Genomic DNA, 21132 nt, shown 5'->3' with positions numbered 1-21132 from the left:
GCACAGCGGGGTCCTGGGGCAGGGCTGGGCTCCTCGGGACTCGGTCATGACCACATCGGAGAGCAGTGCGGGCTGCCCGGAGTGGGGGGTGAACACCAGGGTGGGCACGGAGCTAGTGAAGCACAAGGACAGTGTTGGCACCAGCACAGCTGGGATCAGCTGGCCAGGGATCGGTGTCACCCCACGGAGGGGGCGGGTCAGGACCAGCCTCCCAGCAGGAGCAGGGAGCAGGGCCGCCCAGAGGATTCAGGGGGCCTGGGGCAAAGCAATTCCGGGGGCCCCTTCCATAAAAAAAAAGTTGCAAAACTATAGAATATTATATTCTTGTGGGGGCCCCTGTGGGGCCTGGGCAAACTGCCCCACTTGCCCCCCGCCTCCGGGCGGCCCTGGCAGGGGGCACAGACGGGAAGTGGTCTGAGGATGGAGCTGGAGAGGTTTCTGGCTGGGATTCTGTGCCAGGACCCCCTGGCACATGAAGGGACCCTGGGTGGGGATGGCCCCAAGGCCACGCTGCCCGGCCGCTCCAGAGCCCCCGGGGGGCAGTGGCTGGGGTGGGGGAGCTGCAGGTCCGTGTCTGGCAGCGCCACAGACGATGCCCTGGGGTTGCTCCAGCCCTGCCCGGGGCAGCGCCTTGGGGTCCCGTTCTCCGCCGCCCAGGAGCAGCGCGCCCCAGGCCTGACGTCAGCTCTGCCCCCCGGAGCCCGAGCTCCAGGGCCGCAGTCCCGCACTGGCGCCAGCTCGCCAGCAGCGCCCCCTAGCGCCCAGTGCTGGCGCTCTCCCGGGGGGGGGGCGGACCCGCTCTCCAGACAGACACCGGCGCCCCCCAGCCCAGGAACGGTGATTACCCTGCTGCGGCGTGGGAGGCTTCCAGCCAGGGCCACAGGGAGGGGCTTCCTCTCAGGAAACCCCCCCGCCACCCTCCAGCTCCTCCAGGCGGCCAGCTCGCTGCGGAGCCACTGCCCAGTGCGGCTGGGTCCCGGCAGGCAGGAGATGGAGTGAGCCCCCGAGTCCCCTTCAGAGCACGGTAAGGGTGGGGGGTGGGTGGGTGCGGGGCTCCCGCTCCCATGAGCCGCCATCCCCATCCGCCCCATCCCCTGCCCCTGCCCGGCTCTCACTCCAGCCAGCCCCGGGGTCCAAAGCGCTTCACCAATATCCTCAGACGCCAGGCGGGATCGATTCCATTGCAGGGAAGAAACTGAGGCACGGGGAGGGGCAGGGAGCGCTGCCCAGTGTCTCACAGCAGGTCAGGGTCTAAGCCAGAAATCAGAACCCTGGAGTCCTGTGGCTTAGCTTCCCGCTCTAACCACTAGACCCTACTGCTCCCCCAGGATTCTGTGTGTCTGTGAGCCTCACAGCAGGGAGCCACAGGGCTGGGGCAGGCTGTGTGGTTTGTCAGGGTCATTGAGCCACTGCAGTGCCGGTGCCAGGTGCATGCCCGGCTGGCTGGGGGAGCCGGAGCCGGTGCTGGATACGTGCCCGGCCGCCTGCAGGAGCCGGTGCTGGGTACGTGCCCTGCCGGCTGGGGGGGTCGGAGCTGGGTACGTGCCCGGCCGGCTGGGGAGCCGGGGCCGGAGCTGCGTACATGTCCAGCCGGCTGGAATTGTCGGTGCCAAGCGAATGGGAATGAGCCAAGTCTGCCCAGCTGCTGCCTTCCCCGTCCTGGCGAGTCCAATGCAGCCTGGTCCTGGTGTGGTCCAAGCAGGGCTCCCCTGGCAGGGCAGATGGGCACAAGCCCTGGCAGCAGCCAGCCCTGCCTTGGGGTCCCTGATCTCAGGCTAGTCCCTGCGGGGTGGGGCTGGGCTGGACCAACTGGCCTTGTCTCGGTGCCACACCCCTGGGGGAGGGGCCCAGGGGGACCTGGACCCCGGGAAGGGAAAATGGGTCCTCCCCCATCCATGCGTCTGCTGGACTGCACATACCCCCATGCCCCCCTGGGCCCATCCAGCCCCCCTTGCCCACCCCACCCCCATGGCTGCCCCATCCCCCACATCCCTCTTCTCCCTCCCCCCATCTGTCACCCATCCCCCCATGCCTCTGTTGCTGTTGCCCCCCCACACTCTGCCCCCACCAACTACCCCTCTCTATTGTCTCTCTGCCCCCTGCTCCCCCAACTTTGCCCATCCCCCTCCAGCACCAAAGTGCAATTTGACCCCAGGGAGCCTCAGGCTCCGGGACTCACCCAGGCCCCTGCTGCAGGACAGAGGCAGAGTCAGGAAACCTGGCACTTGCCAATCTTGTGGCCCTAGGAGGCCAGCCACTGCCAGCGCCAGGGAGAGACTCTAGGAGTCCTGACTCCCAGCCCCCTGCTCTAACCACTAGACCCCACTGTTTCCTCAATTCTCCTCCCCATGCAACTTGGCCAGACTCTGCGGGAGTTTGCTCCGATGCTGTGCAGAGGGGAACTCCCTGTCGCCCTGCCGTGGGAGCAGGGCTTCCAGGGACATTGGCTTTGGCTGCTGGTAATTACTGTATGGATCTAACCCCATCCAAATGCACTGTCTGCCCCCCTCTCCCTGGGCACCCCGCGAGGTCTCTGTCCCTGGGCTTGGCCAGGGGCCATCCTGCAGGCCCTGCTTCTGCACCAGCCTCAGCTCCTCCTGTCTGTCAGCCCCGAGCAGCCGCTCCTGCTGTGGGGGTTGGGGGTGCGAAGGTGACTGGGGCGTGTGTGTGTGTAGGGGGATTGGGCAGGGAGCAGAGGGGTGGGGGGAGCACATTTGTATTATGCTCTGTGATACTGTAGCCCCCAGGAGCCTCAAATCAGTCCCTTCCCCCATGGTGCTAGGTGCTGTACAAACACACGACAGACAGTCCCTCCCCCAAGGGGGCCTCTCCAGTCCTGGCCCGTGTCTAATCTGCCCCTGTCACTGTCCCCAGAGCCACTCCCATACCCCGTGCCCTGCCCCACCCCCAACCCCCCATTGTCAGCTCCGCAGGGCAGGGGTCTCCTTCATCTCCTGCATGGCTGGAAAGTAGTGGGTGTCCTGGGGCTTCTATGCACCTGCCAGCCTGACAGCAGGAGTGGGTGCCCCTGCCCCACCGGTCGGGGGGGGTGGTCCAGACCCGCTCAGAAAGCTGCCAGCTGGTGTGGCAATAAGAACCGGCAGACGGCTGGGCTCCCTTCAGGCTCTGGGTGAGGAACAGCTCCTCGTCCCCCAGTCAGGGGCTCTCAGCCCCCAGCAGACCCAACAACCCAAGCCCTGCCAGGCACCTTTCAGCAGGGGTGCCAGGGTGCCCTGAGGGAGTGGGTCCGAAGCATTAACTCCTGTCCCTGATGCAGAGAGGGGCAGGCAGAGGGTTGCTGCAGATTGCACAGCAAGGCAAATGGGCAGGGGGTGGAGGAAGACCCAGAGTCCTGTCCCTGCCCCCTGCTCTAACCCATCAGGGTGAGTCTACATTGCAAAGAACAAACGTTGCAGCCATGAGTCAGACCCCGGCTCGCGGGGCTCGGACTGTGAGGACAAGAACAGCAGCGTAGTCCGACTCCCAGGGAGGTGGGTGGGGCTCAGAGTCTACATGGCTATTTTTAGCCCTGGAGCCCGAGTAAATTGACCTGGGCGCTAGGACTCGTTGCTGCGAGGTTATTTTTGCAGTGTAGACGTACGCTAGACCCACTCCCTCCCAAAGCTGGACATAGAACCTGGAGTCCTGGCTCCCGCTCCCCTGCTCTGACCACTAGACCCCACTCCCCTCCCAGAGCCGAGGGTAGAACCCAGGAGTCCTGGCTCCCACTCCCTTGCTCTGACCACTAGATCCCACTCCCCTCCCAGAGCCGAGGGTAGAACCCAGGAGTCCTGGCTCTCACTCCCCTGCTCTGACCACTAGATCCCACTCCCCTCCCAGAGCCGAGGGTAGAACCCAGGAGTCCTGGCTCCCAGCTCTTTCTTGAGCTGCCAGACCCCAGTCCTTCCTCCCGCGGCCATGAGCTCTGACCTGCTGCCAGACCCTGCTGCCCGGGCCCTGTGTGCTGCGATCAGGGGTCGCACATGCTGCCCCTTCCCCCGCTCCTGCCTGGGCTGCCAGTTCAGCGCAGAGGGAGCCAGACCCGTTTCCTGCCGTCTGCAGCCCTCCAGCCTGGGGGTCATTTCCTGGTCTCAGCCGGCGCCTCCGGAGCTTGGGGATGTGACTCACGGGCTCCCTGCCCTCCAGGGTCCCAGCGCCATGCCAGCATGGCTCCTGTCCTGCTGCTGGGGGCAGCCTCCGGGCAGGGCTCCCAGCCTCAGGACCTGTGTGGCACCAGGCACAGCAGGTGCATTGCTCATTGCTGGCCTGGACACAGCTGGCATCTGAGCCAGGCAGGGAGCTGCAGAGGGGTGGCCTGGCTCCCCCTCTGTCTAGAGGCCTCCAGGGGGCACCCTGGGGTGTTGAGCCCCACGGGGCTGGGGTGTGTGGGGGAGTCTGCAATAGCGCCAGTTGGACACAAACAAGGGGAGACATGGCAGAGCTTTCAATGTTGAATCCCCGGGTTTGGGCTGGAAAACGGGATCGCTCTGTTTCCCCGGAGAGCTTTGCTGGCCTCTGAGCTGTAACCCCCAAGCATGGGAGCGAGTCAGAACAAGGAGAGTTCCTGCCCCCAGGGCCGGCTCCAGGGGTTTTGCCTCCCCAAGCAGCCAAAAAAAAAAGAAGCCGTGATCGCGATCTGCGGCAATTCAGCGGGAGGTCCTTCGCTCCAAGCGGGAGTGAGGGACCCTCCGCTGAATTACCACCAAATAGCTGGACGTGCCGCCCCTCTCCGGAGTGGCCGCCCCAACCACCTGCTTGCTAAGCTGGTGCCTGGAGCCGGCCCTGCCTGCCCCGCAGGCTCAGCTGGGAGCCCCGGCAGGCCCTGGGTGGGAAGGAGAGCCTGGAGCACTGCCTGCCCCGAGTGAAGGGTGCAGACGTGGGGCCTGCTTCGGTGCCTGTCTACACTGCCTACGTTACAGTGGGGCCCTGGCAGTGCTGTGACCTGGCCAGTGTAGTCACGCTTTATTGCCGGGGGAGAGCTCTCCCGGTGATAAAAAATAACCACCCCAAAGAAGGAGTGGTAGCTCTATCGCCGGGAGCGCGGCTTCTGGTGAAAAAGTGCTGTCTATACTGTTTTCTTACACCCCTGCATGACTAAAGTTTTAGCGCCAAAAGTCGCAGTTTAGACCAGGGCCGGCTCTAGGTTTTTTGCTGCCCCAAGCAAAAAAAATGTTGGCTGCCCCCAACCCCAGCCCTGGGCTCCCTCCCGCACTCCCTTGCTACCCTAGCCCTGGGTTCTCTCAAACCCCCCCCCACAACACCTCCTGCTGCCCCAGCACTGGGCTCCCCCTTTCTCCTCCCACCAGTGCCCTCCCCCCACCCTAGCCCTGGGCTCTCCCCCCAACCTGCACCCTCCTGCCGCCCCAGCCCTGGGTCACTGGTAACTCGCTCCCAGGGCAGGTCATTCAGCAGGAATTTTGGATGTGCACAAAACCAGACAGGATTGGTTCCCATATGGTTACAGAACTGCAGTAAAGTGGAACAATTTTCAGCTTGTGTGATTGGAGGAGATCTGGATGCATGTTATAAGCCTGTCCTCCATAAATGAGGAAAAGTTGAGGTGCCTTTATTATTGTTTTGTTCCACTCTTTGTTTCTGTGGGGAATTTGCCAATGCAATATCACTGTCTTCCTTTTAAACAAATAAAACTTAAAAGGCAATGGCTGTTGAAAATAGCAAGTCCAGTCCTAAAAACCACTGGGAAGCATTTCTTGCTCAATTTTATCCTACTTTTTCTACAGCAAGTTACAGTGGATCAGTATATTTGATTTGGGGGAAATGAAGTAACAGCTGCCCAAAGTGAGCTTGAGCACTCCTGAATTCTGAGGTGTTCAAATCTGGAAGGCAGGTGCTAGATTCGCTTTCTGAATATTAGCTAAATCTGGAAAGGAAAAGTCAATTTCTGCTTCCATGGCTCAGAAGTGGAAATCCTCCTAAGTGCCTGGTACTGTATCTAAAGCTGCCCAGGTCCAGAGCCTCCCCTCTCTTACTTTTCATTTTAAATTTCTAATGGGATCCACGTACCTTCCTTGCTAGGCTTCAGATAGAGAGGGGCACTGTCCATTTAGACCACCCGATTCCTTCTGTGGGGGCTTCAAGGTGAGGTCACACCAGTATCCCTAAGCCAGTCTGGGGATGTCTTCTGAAGGGGATATCTGGGGCAAAGCCTTCTACTCCTTGGGCACACTTGTGCCCCATTCACAGTGCCACCCCTTTCGACTCACAGCAAGTGGCAGCATGGCTCAGCTACTTCACTCCCTACCCCTTCCTTTCCTGTTGATAGCGGCCAAGGGATTGCTGGGAAACATAGTTCTTTCCCTGCTCCAGGGCTGGCTCTCTAGGCAGGGAGCTGGTCAAGGAACTACAGCTCCCAGGGTCCTGTGGGTTCTCGGCTCCTGTGCTGGATCCCCAGCTGCTCCGTGGCTCTTCTTCTGCAGGGTTGTGAGAGGGGAGGAAGTGAATTTAAAAAAAAAGGATGTCCCGAATGCCGCCCCCTGCAAATGTGCCACCCCAAGCACCTGCTTGTTTTGCTGGTGCCTAGAGCCAGCCCTGGTTTAGACACAGTTTTAGCTCCAGGGACGGGCAAGAAGGGGCTGGGAAGGGCCCGTCCTACTCTAGGCTCCTTGCTGTTCACCAGCTGGGTTTTCTGAGTGCTCTAAAATCCACAGGCTGACTCGATGGCTGTGCCCTATGGGTGCAGGGGGGTCCCTAGCCAGCTCTGGGAGGGGAGTGGGATCTAGTGGTTAGAGCAGGCAGTGACCTGGAATCAGGACAACCAGGTTCCTTTCTTGGCTTAGGGAAGTGGGGTCAATTGGTTAAAGGAGGAGGGCTCAGAGCCAGGACTCCTGGGTTCTGGCCTCAGCTCTGAGAGCGGAGTGGGTCTGCTGGTTAGAGTGGGGGGTCTGGGAGCCAGGGCTGCTCCAGCTCTGGGAGGGGAGTGATCCCAATCTAGGGTTCTTTGAGCCAAGCGTTCCCAAGAGATGGCGCCTTGTTGTAAAACAGAAAGGACACCAAGGTTCTGCAGATCTTATCACACCTGTGTACACACCCGGGGCTCAGACTCTGGCTCCGACCCTCCCTTGTGAGGAATTCAGGGCTGGTCCAGCCTGCCCTGGGGATGTAGGTACCCGAGCGTGGGGAGAGGACTCTGCAAAATCAGCCAAGGTCCCAGCCACCTGCACCCCAAATCGAGGGCCCCTTTGGATCTGGGGGCAGCTGAGCCTGGCCCGGCTGGGGGCTGCATTGGGGCCAGTGAGGCTTCTCCCCTCCAGGGGCATGTAGCACATTCCCATTTGCAGGGCTCCGGTACCAGCAATGGGCCCTACACCCCCCCCCCCCGCCCCAACAAACACCCACACAAGGGGGAGATGAGAGCGGCTGGAGACAGCCTGGCTCAGGGCTGGGGCATTGGCAGGGCCCAGCCTCCCGCAGCAGCTGCATCCAGCTCCTGGGGGGGGAGAGGGGGTGTCTGGGTGCAGGTGTGTGTACATGAGCATGTGGCATGTTTGTGTGTGTGCCTTGAGCATGTCCATTTGAGCATACAACTGTGTCCATGCATATGTGTGTGTTGTGTGCATGCTCACACCATTATGCGGGAGCCCCATAACCCGGGTGGCTCAGTGCGGGCGGCTCCTCACCCGTCCCGCCCCATAGCCTGACGTGGATCAGTGCGGGCGGCTCCTCACCCGTCCCGCCCCATAGCCCGACGTGGTTCAGTGTGGACAGCTCCGCGCCCGTCCCACCCCATAGCCCGACGTGGCTCAGTGCTGGCTGCTCTTTGCCCCTGTCCTGCCCCATAGCCCGGGTTGCTCAGTGGGGGTAGCTCCTTACCCGTCTTGCCCCACAGCCCAACGTGGGTCAGTGCTGGCTGCTCTGCACCCGTCCTGCACCATAGCCCGACGTGGCTCAGTGCTGGCTGCTCTTTGCCCCTGTCCTGCCCCATAGCCCGGGTGGCTCAGTATGGGCAGCTCCTCATCCATCCTGCCCCATAGCCCGACGTGGCTCAGTGCGAGCTGCTACGCGCCCCATAGTCCAGGTGGCTCAGTGCTGGCTGCTCTTTGCCCCTGTCCTGCCCCATAGCCCGACGTGGCTCAGTGCTGGCTGCTCTGCACCCGTCCCGCCCCATAGCCCGACGTGGCTCAGTGCGAGCTGCTACGCGCCCCATAGCCCAGGTGGCTCAGTGCTGGCTGCTCTCTGCTGCATGGCCCCAGGCGCCTCCATGTGGGTGGCTCCCTGCCCCATATTTGAAGCCTGTTAGCAGGACCCCCTCAGTCTTCTGTTCTCCAGACTAAACAGGCAATTGGGGGGAGGGGTAGCTCGGTGATTTGAGCATCGCCCTGCTAAGCCCAGCGTGGTGAGTTCAATCCCTGAGGGGGCCGCTTAGGGATCTAGGGCTAGTGATGAGACTGTGGTTGTCCAGGGTCCCTTCCAGCCCGGTGAGCTGGGTACAGCGCGGCCGCTCCCCGCCCCCGCCCTGCCCCGAGGGAGGGCGGGGCCGGGGCCGGCGCTGGCCTGTTGCCCAGCAGTTCCCGGAGCTGCTCGCCCAGCCCCAGCGGTCAAAGGGACGGAGGCGAGCGGTGGCCACCTGCCGAGGGAGACGGGGGGGCCGCTCTCAGGGGCGCGATGCAGACCCAGGTACCCGCTGCTCGGGGCGGGGCTTGGGGCAGCGGGGCCGCCGCAGGGCCACACCCGCGCTGGGCTCCCGGGGGACCGGGCGGGGGTTGCAGCCGCCCAGGGCTCGGGGTGCTCGGGATCCCCCCCCCCCCCGCTCCAGTGGGTCCTCGGGGCTCGCGCCCGGGCACGGTCCGTGCGGTTGCTGCAGCCCAGGGAGGGGGCGGCACCGGGGGGCGTCCAGCACGGGATCGGGACCTGCGGGGGGGGGGGCTGTTATGATTGGGGTTGACAGGGGCTGTGCTGGCCGGGGGAGCGGGAGGCAGGGGCGGCTCTAGACCCCAGCGCGCCAAACAGGCGCGTGGGGCGGCCCTTTTCCGGGGGGGCGGCATTTGGCTCTGGTGGACCTGCCGCAGGCATGACTGCGGCGGGTCCCCTCTTCCCGAGGCTCCGGTGGACCTGCCGCAGTCATGCCTGCGGGAGCTCAACCGGAGCCGCGGGAAGAGGGGACCCGCCGCGGGGACCAGGGAAGGGCGGCGCAGCGCACCGCGCTGCTTGGGGCAGCCTAATTTCTAGAGCCGCCCCTGGCGGGAGGGGAGTTCGGGGGGGCTCTGTGCTGGCTGGGGGGTGCAGGAGGGAGTTAGGGGGGGGCTCTGCTGGCCGGGGGGTGCGGGAGGGGGGGATCAGGGGGGCTCTGTGCTGGCCGGGGGTGCGAGAGGGGAGTTTGGGGGGGCTCTGTGCTGGCTGGGGGGTGTGGGAGAGGGGATCAGGGGGGCTCTGTGCTGCCTGGGGGGTGCAGGAGGGAGTTTGGGGGGGGCTCTGCTGGCCGGGGGGTGCGGGAGGGGGGATCGGGGGGCTCTGTGCTGGCCAGGGGGTGCGGGAGGCTGGTTCGAGGGGGCTCTGTGATGGCCGGGGGGTGCGGGAGGCGGGTTCGGGGGGGCTCTGTGATGGCTGGGGGGTGCGGGAGGGAGTTTGGGGGGGCTCTGTGCTGGCCGGGGGGTGCGGGAGGCGGGTTTGGGGGGGGTTTGTGCTGGCCGGGGGGTGCGGAAGGCGGGTTTGGGGGGGCTCTGTGCTGGCCGGAGGGTGCAGGGCTCAGTGGGCCAATGCCAAGCACAAGGAGTTCGGTCCACTGGTGCTTTCCCCATGGCACGGCCACGTACACCGGTGCCCGCTCTCCTGCCGGGATTCGGGGTAAGTGGCTTCGGAAGGCGAGGGCCAGGAGCGTGGCTGGGCTGACGGGGAGCCGTGGCCAGCTGGGCTGTAGCTTGGTGTGCGGCCTGGCTGTGTCAGCTGGCATCACCATAAACCATCCTGTGCTGGATCCTGACGCAGTCAGTGCCTGGAGAAGCCTCCTCCCTCCACCCTTCTCCCCAGGCCTGGGCGGAGCCAGGTGCTGAAGGCCACTGCGGAGCCTGCTGGCAGAGCAGGGCAAAGTCCTTGTGCTCAGGCCTGGCACGCGGGTGTCGACCTGCTGGCTTCAGGCACCAGCTCGCAGAAGCCCTTTCGCCCCTGGGTGGCTGAGGCCCCCGGGGTGTTTGCTCTGCTCCCAGGGAGCAGCACTTTCGCTTTCGTCTTGGCTGCCTGCAAAGTGGGGGAGGGGGCATTTTCTTTGGCAATGGAGCAGCGCTCAGCTCCCCCCAGCATTCCCTGGCCCCTGGGCACTCAAAAGGCAGGGAGAGCCTGTGGGTCACCCCTGCGGAGCAGTCACCCAGTGCTTGTCAGCCTCCCCCGGCAGGGCAAACTCGCCAGGCACCTCCCTGGGCACGGCTGGCATCCTGCCACCCTCTCTGCCTCTCACCAACAGCCCTGGCAGACCTGGGGGCCAGAGAACACTGCCCTGGGGAAGCAACGCCCCCTCCGGGCCTCCATCTGGCTCTGGGCAGAAGTGGGGGGGTGCTCCTGCCCTGGCGAGGAGCTTGGAGACGGAGGGTTGAGAAGCCCCATACTAGGGTTATTAGAACCGCTGTTGTCTGAAAGTTCGCCCAGACCTTGGGGGTGGGGTGGGGTGGGGGGTCTCCGCCTCCCGGTTGTGCGTTTGAGGTGCACGGGGAGGCTGCAGCTGTGCTGGGTCCGGTGGTGATGAGCGTCCGTGAAAGGGGTTGGAAGGCATCTACCTCCCCGCTGGGGCAGCTCTAGCTCCCAGTCCGAGGCCGCCGTGTGTGCCTCTGCGGGCTGGAGGTGTGGGGGGTGTGTGTGTGGAGAGGAGAGCGTGGAAAGGGGGTTGGGGGGTGCGGAGAGGTGTTGGGGGGGCTGTGTCAGTATATTTAGTTTGTCTCTCTCACTCCATTAAAAGGAATTCTTGTGACCTGCTCTCCCCCCTCCAGTGTTTGCAGCAGATCTTTGCTGTTCAGCTGAACGCACCCCTTGGGCGTTTGCTTTGTCCCAGGAAATTCCCTTCCCGTGTGGCTGACCCTTGTCTACATGGGAGAGTCTGTGGGAGAGTCTGACCCGCTCTACAGGTGTAACTAGGCCCTGCCTGGCTGGGGAAATGGCCCAGAATGGCCCTTGCGGAGTCCGTCCCGTCCCCTCCCCCACTGACACTGAGGTAGGAGCGCCTGGGATGGGTTTAGCTCAACCCCCTTCCCCAGGGACGTGAGCTCAGGGCTTGTCTACACCCGAAATTCGTCCCAGTGTAGTGAAAGCCGTCCAGCCCTGCTAGGGCGAGGGCAGTTATACTGGGATAACTGGCAGAGCTGGATGGGGAGGGAGCTCTCTGGGTATATGGCCACTTTGTCCCAGTGTCGCTGCCCCCAACTAGGCTGGTTAAAATCAGCCCTGAACCCATGTGGTTGCACTGGGACAAACACTGTATGTGGAGCAGGGATACTGAGACGACGTGCTCAGCGTAGTCTCGTGGATAGACTCAGTCCTGTTCCTGGCTCTGCCACTGGCCTGCTGTGTTACCCTGGGCAAGTCACTTTGCCCCTCGGTGCCTCAGTTTCCCCACCTGGGGATAATGACACTGACCTGCTTTGGAAAACATGTTGAAATGGACTGTTGACGAGAGCTGGTTGGGCACGAAGAGCCTCCCCGGGGATGGCGCCGTCTGAGTGGGTCACTTTAAATTCACAGCTGCCACAAACACTTCCCACGTGGCCCAGGCCTGAGCTACGGAGGGCTCCTATGGGAAACGCGGGCAGTGCCAGAATCAGGGAACGTTCCCAGGCCGGGCTCGCACCCCCACCAGACACTGTGCTGGGAACCCCTGGGCCCAGGCTTCCCCCTCTGCCAGCGTCCCATCTCCCCTGGGAGCACCACACGGGGCAGGACCCCCCTCCTTGGGGGTGGGGAAGAGAGACAGCTGGGTTGGGTGCCCCGGCCAGCCTGTGTACCCAGCACTTCTCCCCTCCGAGATAACAGCTAGTCCTGACATGCCAGTGCCCGCAGTCTGGGTGATGGTGCTGAAGGGTCAGGGTTCAAACCCACCCACGAGACAGCCCCCGGGGGGACAGGGACAGATGCACATACAAGATTTTGTTTTTACCTCTGTCTTTTCAAAGCCAAACCCAACCCTCGGAAATGGTGGGGAGGGGACAATGAGGCTGATGGTGGGCAGGGAGGGACAGGATGATGAGGTTGATGGGACAGGTGGGGACCATGAGATCGATGGGAGGGGAGGGGCCCATGAGACTGATGCTGGGGTAGGGGGCAGGGGAAGGGATAATGAGGCTGATGTGGGAGGGGGTCGAAGGGATGATGAGGCTGATGGGGGTCGAAGGGATGATGAGGTTGATGGGACAGGTGGGGACCATGAGGTCAGTGGGAGGGGAGGGGAAGGGACCGATGAGGCTGATGGGGGGTGAGAAGAGGAGGGACCCAGGAGGTTGATGGTGGGGGAGGAGACCAGGAGGCTGATATGGAGGGCCGGGGGTGGGGGGGCCGTGGAAATCTTGTCTGCTCTTAGCAAATATCCCCAATGGCTGCTGGACATGGGGTGCTAGACGGGGAGGACTCGGAGCTACTACGGGGAATCCTTTCCCAGCTCTCTGGCTGGTGGGTCTGAGCGCTAGAGGTGGAGTCAGGGCTCAGTTTCTACTAGCTGTGGTCTCAACTTGTATGTTCAGCTTGGCAGAGGCCCTGGGAGGTTTCCTCTTCCCCTGCAGCCTGGGGCACGGGTCACTTGCAGGTTTGAACTAGAGCCAACGGTGGATTTGCCGAGACTTGATTCATGTAGGGAGCCAAGGACATTGGTGACTCCACCCGAGGTCCTGGGGTACCATGGGGTGGGGAGGGGGGGAGGATCTGTGGCTGGATGGACGAGAAGCTCTGGCTGTGGAGGGGGCAAAGACAAATTAGGGAGCCCGACTGACAGTTGCCTGGGCAATCCTAGCCCTTCCCCCCGACGTGGGCACCAGTCCTTGTTACCACGGGTTAACTGGGGTTTTGGATCAGAACCACACACTCGTCAACATTTAATTTTGATATTGGAGAGTTTAAGGGTTAAAAATCAGTTACAGTGAGTGACCCATGATTGAGATCCTGACAGACAAAGCCTGGGAGAATTGTGCGTACAGAGAGGGGGGTCGTTTAAGAAAAAGGCCTCAGAGCAGGAACTGAAAAATCTGTTAATTGCCAGTAGGGTGATCAGATAGCGAGTGTGAAAAATCGGGATGGGGTGCGGGGGTAATAGGAGCCTACATAAGAAAAAACTTCAAATATCGGGACTGTCCCTATAAAATCGGGCCGTCTGGTCACCCTGTTTGCCAGTGATAAAGAAGCAGACCCAGCGAAAATGCTTGTATGAGAAACCAGCAGTTAGAACTTGAACAGCAGCAAAAAATAGCTGATCTGGAAGGAAAGAAAATGCCTGTGTTTTGAAGATGAACAAAGAATGGCATATCTTCGATTGCAAGAACTAGAGGCTAAGGCAGAAGTGGACAAACTTAAGCTCCAACTCAAAAGAATAAAGGAACAACAGGAACTGACTTTTATCATCCTGGAAAGCCAGCTCCTCTCACCCACAGAGATGGGGATAGAATCTGTCCAGTTTGTAACAATGTTGGTAGGTTGTTTGACTCTAAGCAGTTATCTGTGTGTAACCAAATTTACCCCAACACGGCCATCTTTTATGTAAATACTTTTACTGGGAGCGTAGGTGAAGGGAACCCCATAACTTGTGCAGAGAATGTAAAAGTCAATGGGAAAAGTGGCTTAGGGCAAATTGCAGCTTCTAACATCGCTCTTGTTAAAGCAGATCTTGTCAAAGAGGAAGATCATTTACCAAATAAGAGGGTGGATATTGTAATCCTCGATGAGTTTACTGTACATGTGCCGTTAGCCAGAATCCATCTTGAATGGAATGGTGTTAAACATGGAGTTATAGCTGCTGTAAGGAAGTTATTGCCTAAGGATCTGGAGGATGGTGTGGACTGCACCCTTAGCAAGTTTGCAGATGACACTAAACTGGGAGGAGTGGTTGATACGCTGGAGGGTAGGGCTAGGATACAGAGGGACCTAGACAAATTAGAGGATTGGGCCAAAAGAAATATGATGAGGTTCAACAAGGACAAGTGCAGAGTCCTGCACTTAGGACGGAAGAATCCCATGCACTGCTACAGACTAGGGACCGAATGGCTGGTCAGCAGTTCTGCAGAAAAGGACCTAGGGGTTACGGTGGACGAAAAGCTGAATATGAGTCAACAGTGTGCCCTTGTTGCCAAGAAGGCTAATGGCATTTTGGGTTGTATAAGTAGGGGCATTTCCAGCAGATCGAGGGATGTGATCATTCCCCTCTACTCAGCACTGGTGAGGCCTCATTTGGAGTACTGTGTCCAGTTTTGGGCCCCACACTACAAGAAGGATGTGGATAAATTGGAGAGAGTCCAGCGGAGGGCAACAAAAATGATTAGGGGGCTGGAGCACATGACTTATGAGGAGAGGCTGAGGGAACTGGGATTGTTTAGTCTGCAGAAGAGAAGAATGAGGGGGGATTTGATAGCTGCTTTCAACTACCTGAAAGGGGGTTCCAAAGAGGATGGATCTAGACTGTTCTCAGTGGTAGAAGATGACAGAACAAGGAGTAATGGTCTCAAGTTGCAGAGGGGGAGGTTTAGGTTGGATATTAGGAAAAACTTTTTCACTAGTAGGGTGGTGAAGAACTGGAATGGGTTACCTAGGGAGGTGGTGGAATCTCCTTCCTTAGAGGGTTTTAAGGTCAGGCTTGACAAAGCCCTGGCTGGGATGATTTAGTTGGGTTTGGTCCTGCTTTGAGCAGGGGGTTGGACTAGATGACCTCCTGAGGTCCCTTCCAACCCTGAGATTCTATGATTCTATGATCTTATGATTGGGGGTGATATTAAAGCTTGGGTCAGTCAAGTTGATGACATAAACCTGTGTCTCCTAGGGGCAAGATTTGCCTATGGAGGGTTTCTCCAAATGTTTGTCTGAGGAAGATGCTGTTTGTCCGTGCAAAGAAGCAGGACAGATGTGGAAAACAGTTCTGAGGGTCTGTCTGGTATCTCAGAAGTGAATCTGGCATTTGAGAAGGCTCAGGAAGATGTTTCTCTAGAGCAAATTAAAGTTGGTGATCAGGTTAAAGCCCTAACTGAGGAAGGAAGAGGGACAATCTTGGGGAGTGATACACTGTTGGCTAGTAAAGCTTGGGAAAGTGAGTCTGACCCAGGTAAAAGTGATGTGCTGAAAGTAGCTCAGTGTAATAAGACCAGGGCTGCCCGGGGGGGGGGGAGGGGGCAAGTGGGGCAATTTGCCCCAGGCCCTGGGCCCCACAGGGGACCCGGGGCCCCTGGAGCGGGGTCCTTCACGCACTCCAGGGGCCCCGGAAAACTCTCACGGGGCCCAGGCCCTCGGAGCTTCTTCCGCTCCGGGTCTTCGGCGGCCGCCGAAGTGCCAGGTCTTCTGTGGTAATTCGGCGGCGGGGGCCCCCGCCGCGGGTCTTCGGGGCACTTCGGCGGCGGGTCCCGGAGCGGAAGGACCCCCCGTTGCCAAATTACTGCCGAAGCGAGGGCCCCCCGCCGCCGAAGACCCCAGGCCCCCGGAATCCTCTGGGCGGCCCTGAATAAGACACTGTTTGTGGAAAACAGCCGTTTCCCTGTTAAGGGAGGGGAAGGCAAAGAAAGTTTAGATGAGCCAAGGCAGCCGTGTGAGCTGATGGCTTTGTCTAACCAGCCGTGTGGGAAGGCCAGGTCAGTGGAACATGAGTGTCCCTGTACGTTACCTGTTACCAGTGTGGAGAATTGTGACAGTGAAGGAAACGTTCCTGTGTCTGTTAGGGGTAATGACTTGCCTATGGAGCTACCCCGATCTCCAGGCAATTGTCCGTGAACAGCCCTGCGTGCTGGGCCAAGGGAAACGAGATCCCAAGCTGTCTGGCTGTTCAAGGGGAATGTTTCTCCAGCTCTTTTCTGTTTGTAGAGCAGACAGAAAAAGCCTGTCCGCCTATGATGGTTGAAAATGGATCAGTTGACGCCGGGTTGATTCTGGATACAACTAAAGCCCAGGAAGGAAGTGGTCCTGAATGTGTGTATGTACTGTGCACAGCAGGGTGTATCGGTGGGGGGCTGCCTGGCGTGGGACAGGAGTGTGGCATGGCATGGGGTGGGGGCGCATGGGATGGGTGTGCACGGGGGATCATAGGGGGTACATGGTGTGATGGGGATGGTGGGTGTGGGATAGGGATACAGGGTGTGTGATGGGGGCATATGGTGTGGGTTGAGGGTATGCGGGGTGATTGGGGGTACAGGCTGTGTGTGATATGGGGTACATGGCTTGTGGGATGGGGCATGGGGCATGTGATACAGGTTACAGGGCATGTGCGATACAGGGTTTGCAATGTGATGCAGGGCATGTGCGACGGAGAACAGGACGTGTGATGGGGTACAGGGCCTGTGCGGTACAGGGCGTGCGATACAGGCGGGGTGGCTCCAGGTACCAGCGCACCAAGCGTGTGCCCGGGGCGGCAAGCTGCAGGGGGCGGCCAGATGGTCGCCGTGAGGGCGACAGTCGGGCTGCCTTTGGCGGCGCGCCTGCGGGAGGTCCGCCAGTCCCGCGGTTTCGGCGGCAATTTGGCAACAGGTACGCCGAAGGCGCGGGCCCGGTGGACCTCTCACAGGCATGCCACCGAATCTGCGTTACCAGCAGACCTCCCGCAGGTGCACCACTGAAAGCTGCCTGACCGCCGTGCTTGGGAGGCAAAATACATAGAACCACCCCTGGATACAGGGTACATACTGGCTAATATGAGGGGGAAAGGAGTCCAGGAGAGCTGGCTGTATTTTAAAGAAGCCTTATTGAGGGTGCAGGAATAAACCATCCCGATGTGCAGAAAGAATAGCCACTATGGCAGGTGACCAGTTTGGCTTACCAGAGAAATCTTCGGGGAGCTTAAACACAAAAAGGAAGCTTACAAGAAGTGGAAACTTGGACAGATGACTGGGGAGGAGTATAAAAATATTGCTTGAGCATGCAGGGGTGTAATCAGGAAGGCCAAGGCGCAATTGGAGTTGCAGCTAGCAAGGGATGTGAAGGGTAACAAGAAGGGTTTCTACAGGTATGTTAGTAACAAGAAGAAGGTCAGGGAAAGTGTGGGACCCTTTTGATGTGGAAAAAGCTGAAGTACTTAAAAATATATATATAATAAAAGTAGGAAGGCCAAAAAAGAATTTGAAGAACAGCTGGCCAAAGACTCAAAAAGTAACAGCAACATTTTTTTAAAGTACATCAGAAGCAGGAAGCCTGCTAAACAACCAGTGGGGCCACTGGACGATCGAGGTGCTAAAGGAGCACTCAAGGACGATAAGGCCATTGCAGAGAAACTAAATGAATTATTTGCATTGGTCTTCACAGCTGAGGAGGTGCGGGAGGTTCCCAAACCTGAGCCATTCTTTTTAGGTGACAAATCTGAGGAACCGTCCCAGATTGAGGTGTCATTAGAGGAGGTTTTGGAACAAATTGATAAACTAAACAGTAATAAGTCACTAGGACCAGATGGTATTCACCCAAGAGTTCTGAAGGAACTCGAATGTGAAATTGCAGGAGTACTAACTGTAGTCTGTAACCTATCACTTAAATCAGCTTCTGTACCTAATGACTGGAGGATAGTTAATGTGATGCCAATTTTTAAAAAGGGCTCCAGAGGCGATCCTGGCAATTACAGGCTGGTAAGCCTGACTTCAGTACTGGGCAAACTGGTTGAAACTATAGTAAAGAACAAAATTGTCAGACACAGATGAACATACTGTAATTTGTTGGGCAGTAGTCAACATGGTTTTAGTAAAGGGAAATCACGCCTCACCAATCTACTAGAATTCTTTGAGGGGGTCAACAAGCATGTGGACAAGGGGGATCCAGTGGATATAGTGGATTTAGATGTTCAGTCATTATGGATAGTTCTCTGAAAACATCCACTCAATGTGCAGTGGCCGTCAAAAAAGTGAACAGAATGTTGAGACTCATTAAGAAAGGGATAGATAATAAGACAGAAAATATCATATTGCCTCTATCTAAATCCGTGGTACGCCCACATCTTGAATACTGCATACAGATGTGGTCATCCTATCTCAAAGATATATTGGAATTGGAAAAGGTTCAGAAAAAGGCAACAAAAATGATTAGGGGGATTGTTACCAGATTTGCCTGTTACTTTGGGGTACACTCATTTATTAGGGTTACTCGGGGGGGGGGCAGGGGTTCTGTAATTCTATCAATGTATCGCCTGTGTCACGTGTGTTCATATGGAGCTCTAGTCCTCCCTTCTGCAAGTCCCCTCCCAATGGGGCTATCCTGCAGGACCTAGGTTCCCCAGGGCTGGGTTCCTCCATCCCCAGAACCAGAGGAAAACACCTCCACCCACACACACCAGAGCAAGTCTGAGTGGACCGGGTCAATCCGCACTCTCAAACTGACCCCCTTAGATGCCCCTGGACTCCACAGGCTGGGACTCCGCAGGCTGGGCCAAGCAGCACTTTCAAGCTGTCACCCATATATGCCACAGGTTCCGCACCTAAGCAGGCTGGGTCGAGCAGCATTTCCAAGCTGCCACCCTTGTATGTCACAGGTTCAGCACGTCCCTATCCCCACTTTCACGTTACTATTGTTCTGGTAGTAACCCACTTGATGAGCAAACCCCACAGTATTTTGGGGCACTACAGGGATCTTTAGCTTAGGTAAGAGGAGTGTTGCTGCAGAGTAAATGAGGACCTTAAACCACAAAAGAGTAAAGTTCAGAGAGAGAGACGCAACCAGCTTAACCATAAAAGTTATGTATTGACTAATAATGATAACGACACAGGAAGTGCCTAAACCAACATAACAGTTCCATCAGGGGTAGGCAACCTGCGGCACGCGAGTTGATTTTCAGTGGCACTCACACTGCCCGGGTCCTGGCCAGCGGGCCGGGGGGCTCTGCATTTTAATTTAATTTTAAATGAAGCTTCTTAAACATTTTAAAAACTTTATTTACTTTACATACAACAATAGTTTAGTTCTATATTATAGACTTATAGAAAGAGACCTTTGAAAAAGGTTAAAATGTATGATGGGCATGCGAACCCTTAAATTAGAGTGAATAAATGAAGACTCGGCACAGCACTTCTGAAAGGTTGCTGACCCCTGAGTTACATTATTAAAGAAAACACAGAGAGAGAGAGAGAGACGGAGGGATCTCACCCACTCCATGAGGCTTGAACTGGTTGGGGTTCCCAGGTGATGGTGATAGCTCATGGTTCTGAGTGCTGGAGATAGGCAGAGCTCCCAGCACGATCAGTCAGGAGAAGACAAAGTCCCAGTGGAACTGATGCAGAGTTTGGATCCAAGCATCAGAACACTTACTTGGGCATAGATAGGGGGTTTTGTATAGAAAATACGATGGTTCAGGGGAGAACACTAGATTCGTTTATGGGTAAATGGACGACTCAAGGGTTTTCTTTAGGCTAGATGATAGGAGCTGATCACTCTTGGCTATGGATGATGTTTCTTCCAGGGAGCTCACAATGCAGTTAGGATATTCAGTATCTTGGATATCAATCAAGGATTCATTACTAGAATTGGTCTGATAATTGCTGAGCTGGGTGTGGGCAGGCGTAGGTTCATTAACATCTGGAGCAGAGATTCCCATGATGCAGTGTGTCCCTGCTTTTCTGGTCCCAGAGTTCAGTGCGGTTCTCTGTTCTCCATTCTGTGTGCTAATGGAGATGTCTCCCTGTCCCATCTTTCATGCGGATGAGGCTAGGGGAGCTGCCTCTGTTCTCCATTCTATATGCGAATGGAGATGTCTTTGTTCTTGTCACCCTTTTCAGGAGGGGTCTAGGTGTCCTTCACTGCTCTCTGCAAGTCTTTTCTCTGATTGGTTTTGGCTCAAGCAGAGGCTGGCGGGGGGGGGTGGGGTCTTTCATGAATCAGACAGTCTGGATACTGCGCCCTGGTTCCCAAAGAACACAGAGCTGACTGGTATCAGGATGGAACAGCTGCTGTATGAGAGAGATTAATAAGACTGGGACTTTTCAGCTGGGAAAAGAGACGACTAAGGGGGAATATGATAGAGGTCTATAAAATCATGACTAGTGTAGAGAAAGTAAATAAGGAAGTGTTATTTACTCCATCTCATAACACAAGAACTAGGGGCTACCCAATGAAATTAATAGGCAGCAGATTTTAAGACAAACAAAAGGAAGTATTTTTTTCCACACAACGCACAGTCAACCTGTGGAACTCCTTGCCAGAGGATGTTGTGAAGGCCAAGACTATAATAGGGTTAAAAAAAGAACTAGATAAATTCAGGGAGGATTGGTCCATCAATGGCTATTAGCCTGGATGGGCAGGGATGGTGTCCCTAGCCTCTGTTTGCCAGAAGCTGGGAATGGGTGACGGGATGGATCACTTGAGGATTACTTGTTCTGTTCATTCCTTCTGGGGCACCTGGCATTGGTCACTGTCAGAAGACAGGATACTGGGCTAGATGGACCTTTTGTCTGACCCACTATGGCCCTTCTTATGTTCTTACTCAGTGCTTTTTTTGCCTTGGTCTTCACAAACAAGGTCTCATAGACTTAAGGTCAGAAGGGACCATTATGGTCATCTAGTCTGACCTCCTGCACAATGCAGGCCACAGAATCTCACCCACTCACTCCTGTAACAAACCCCTAACCTATGTCTGAGTTACTGAAGTCCTCAAATCATGGTTTAAAGACCTCAAGGTGCAGAGAATCCTCCAGCAAATGACCCGTGCCCCATGCTGCAGAGGAAGGCGAAAAACCTCCAGGGCCTCTGCCAGTCTGCCCTGGAGGAAAATTCCTTCCCGACCCCAAATATGGCGATCAGTTAAACCCTGAGCATGTGGGCAAGACTCACCAGCCAGCACCCAGGAAAGAATTCTCTGTAGTAACTCAGATCCCACCCCATCTAACATCCCATCACAGACCATTGGGCATATTTACCTGCTAATAATCAAAGATCAATTAATTGCCAAAATTAGGGTATCCCATCCTACCATCCCCTCCATAAACTTATCAAGCTTAGTCTTGAAGCCAGATATGTCTTTTTGTCCCCACTACTCCCCTTGGAAGGCTG

The 21132-nt window shown here is 57.5% G+C and overlaps 1 protein-coding gene across 5 annotated transcripts in view; it reads left to right on the top strand.

Annotated features, from left to right (window-relative positions):
* Nucleotides 1–954: 954 nt before the first annotated feature.
* Nucleotides 955–21132, top strand: part of EXOC3L2 (exocyst complex component 3 like 2) — a 45169-nt gene continuing 24991 nt past the window's right edge. Inside the window, exon 1 of one of the 5 annotated variants that reach the window (XM_044989210.1) lies at nt 955–1024. Coding sequence is in view for 1 of the 5 variants with exons in the window: in XM_044989208.1 (XP_044845143.1) it covers nt 11109–11155 (47 nt within the window). In the remaining 4 variants the exon portion in view is untranslated. Of the gene's footprint in view, nt 1025–8530; nt 8635–9704; nt 9802–11007; nt 11156–21132 lie in introns of those variants that run through there. The other 4 variants (XM_044989209.1, XM_044989211.1, XM_044989212.1 and 1 more) reach the window with 4 other exon arrangements.

Source organism: Mauremys mutica, chromosome 15 (genome assembly GCF_020497125.1).
Source record: "Mauremys mutica isolate MM-2020 ecotype Southern chromosome 15, ASM2049712v1, whole genome shotgun sequence".
Classification (NCBI taxonomy): domain Eukaryota; kingdom Metazoa; phylum Chordata; order Testudines; family Geoemydidae; genus Mauremys; species Mauremys mutica.
This window is presented reverse-complemented; position numbering and strand designations above follow the sequence as displayed.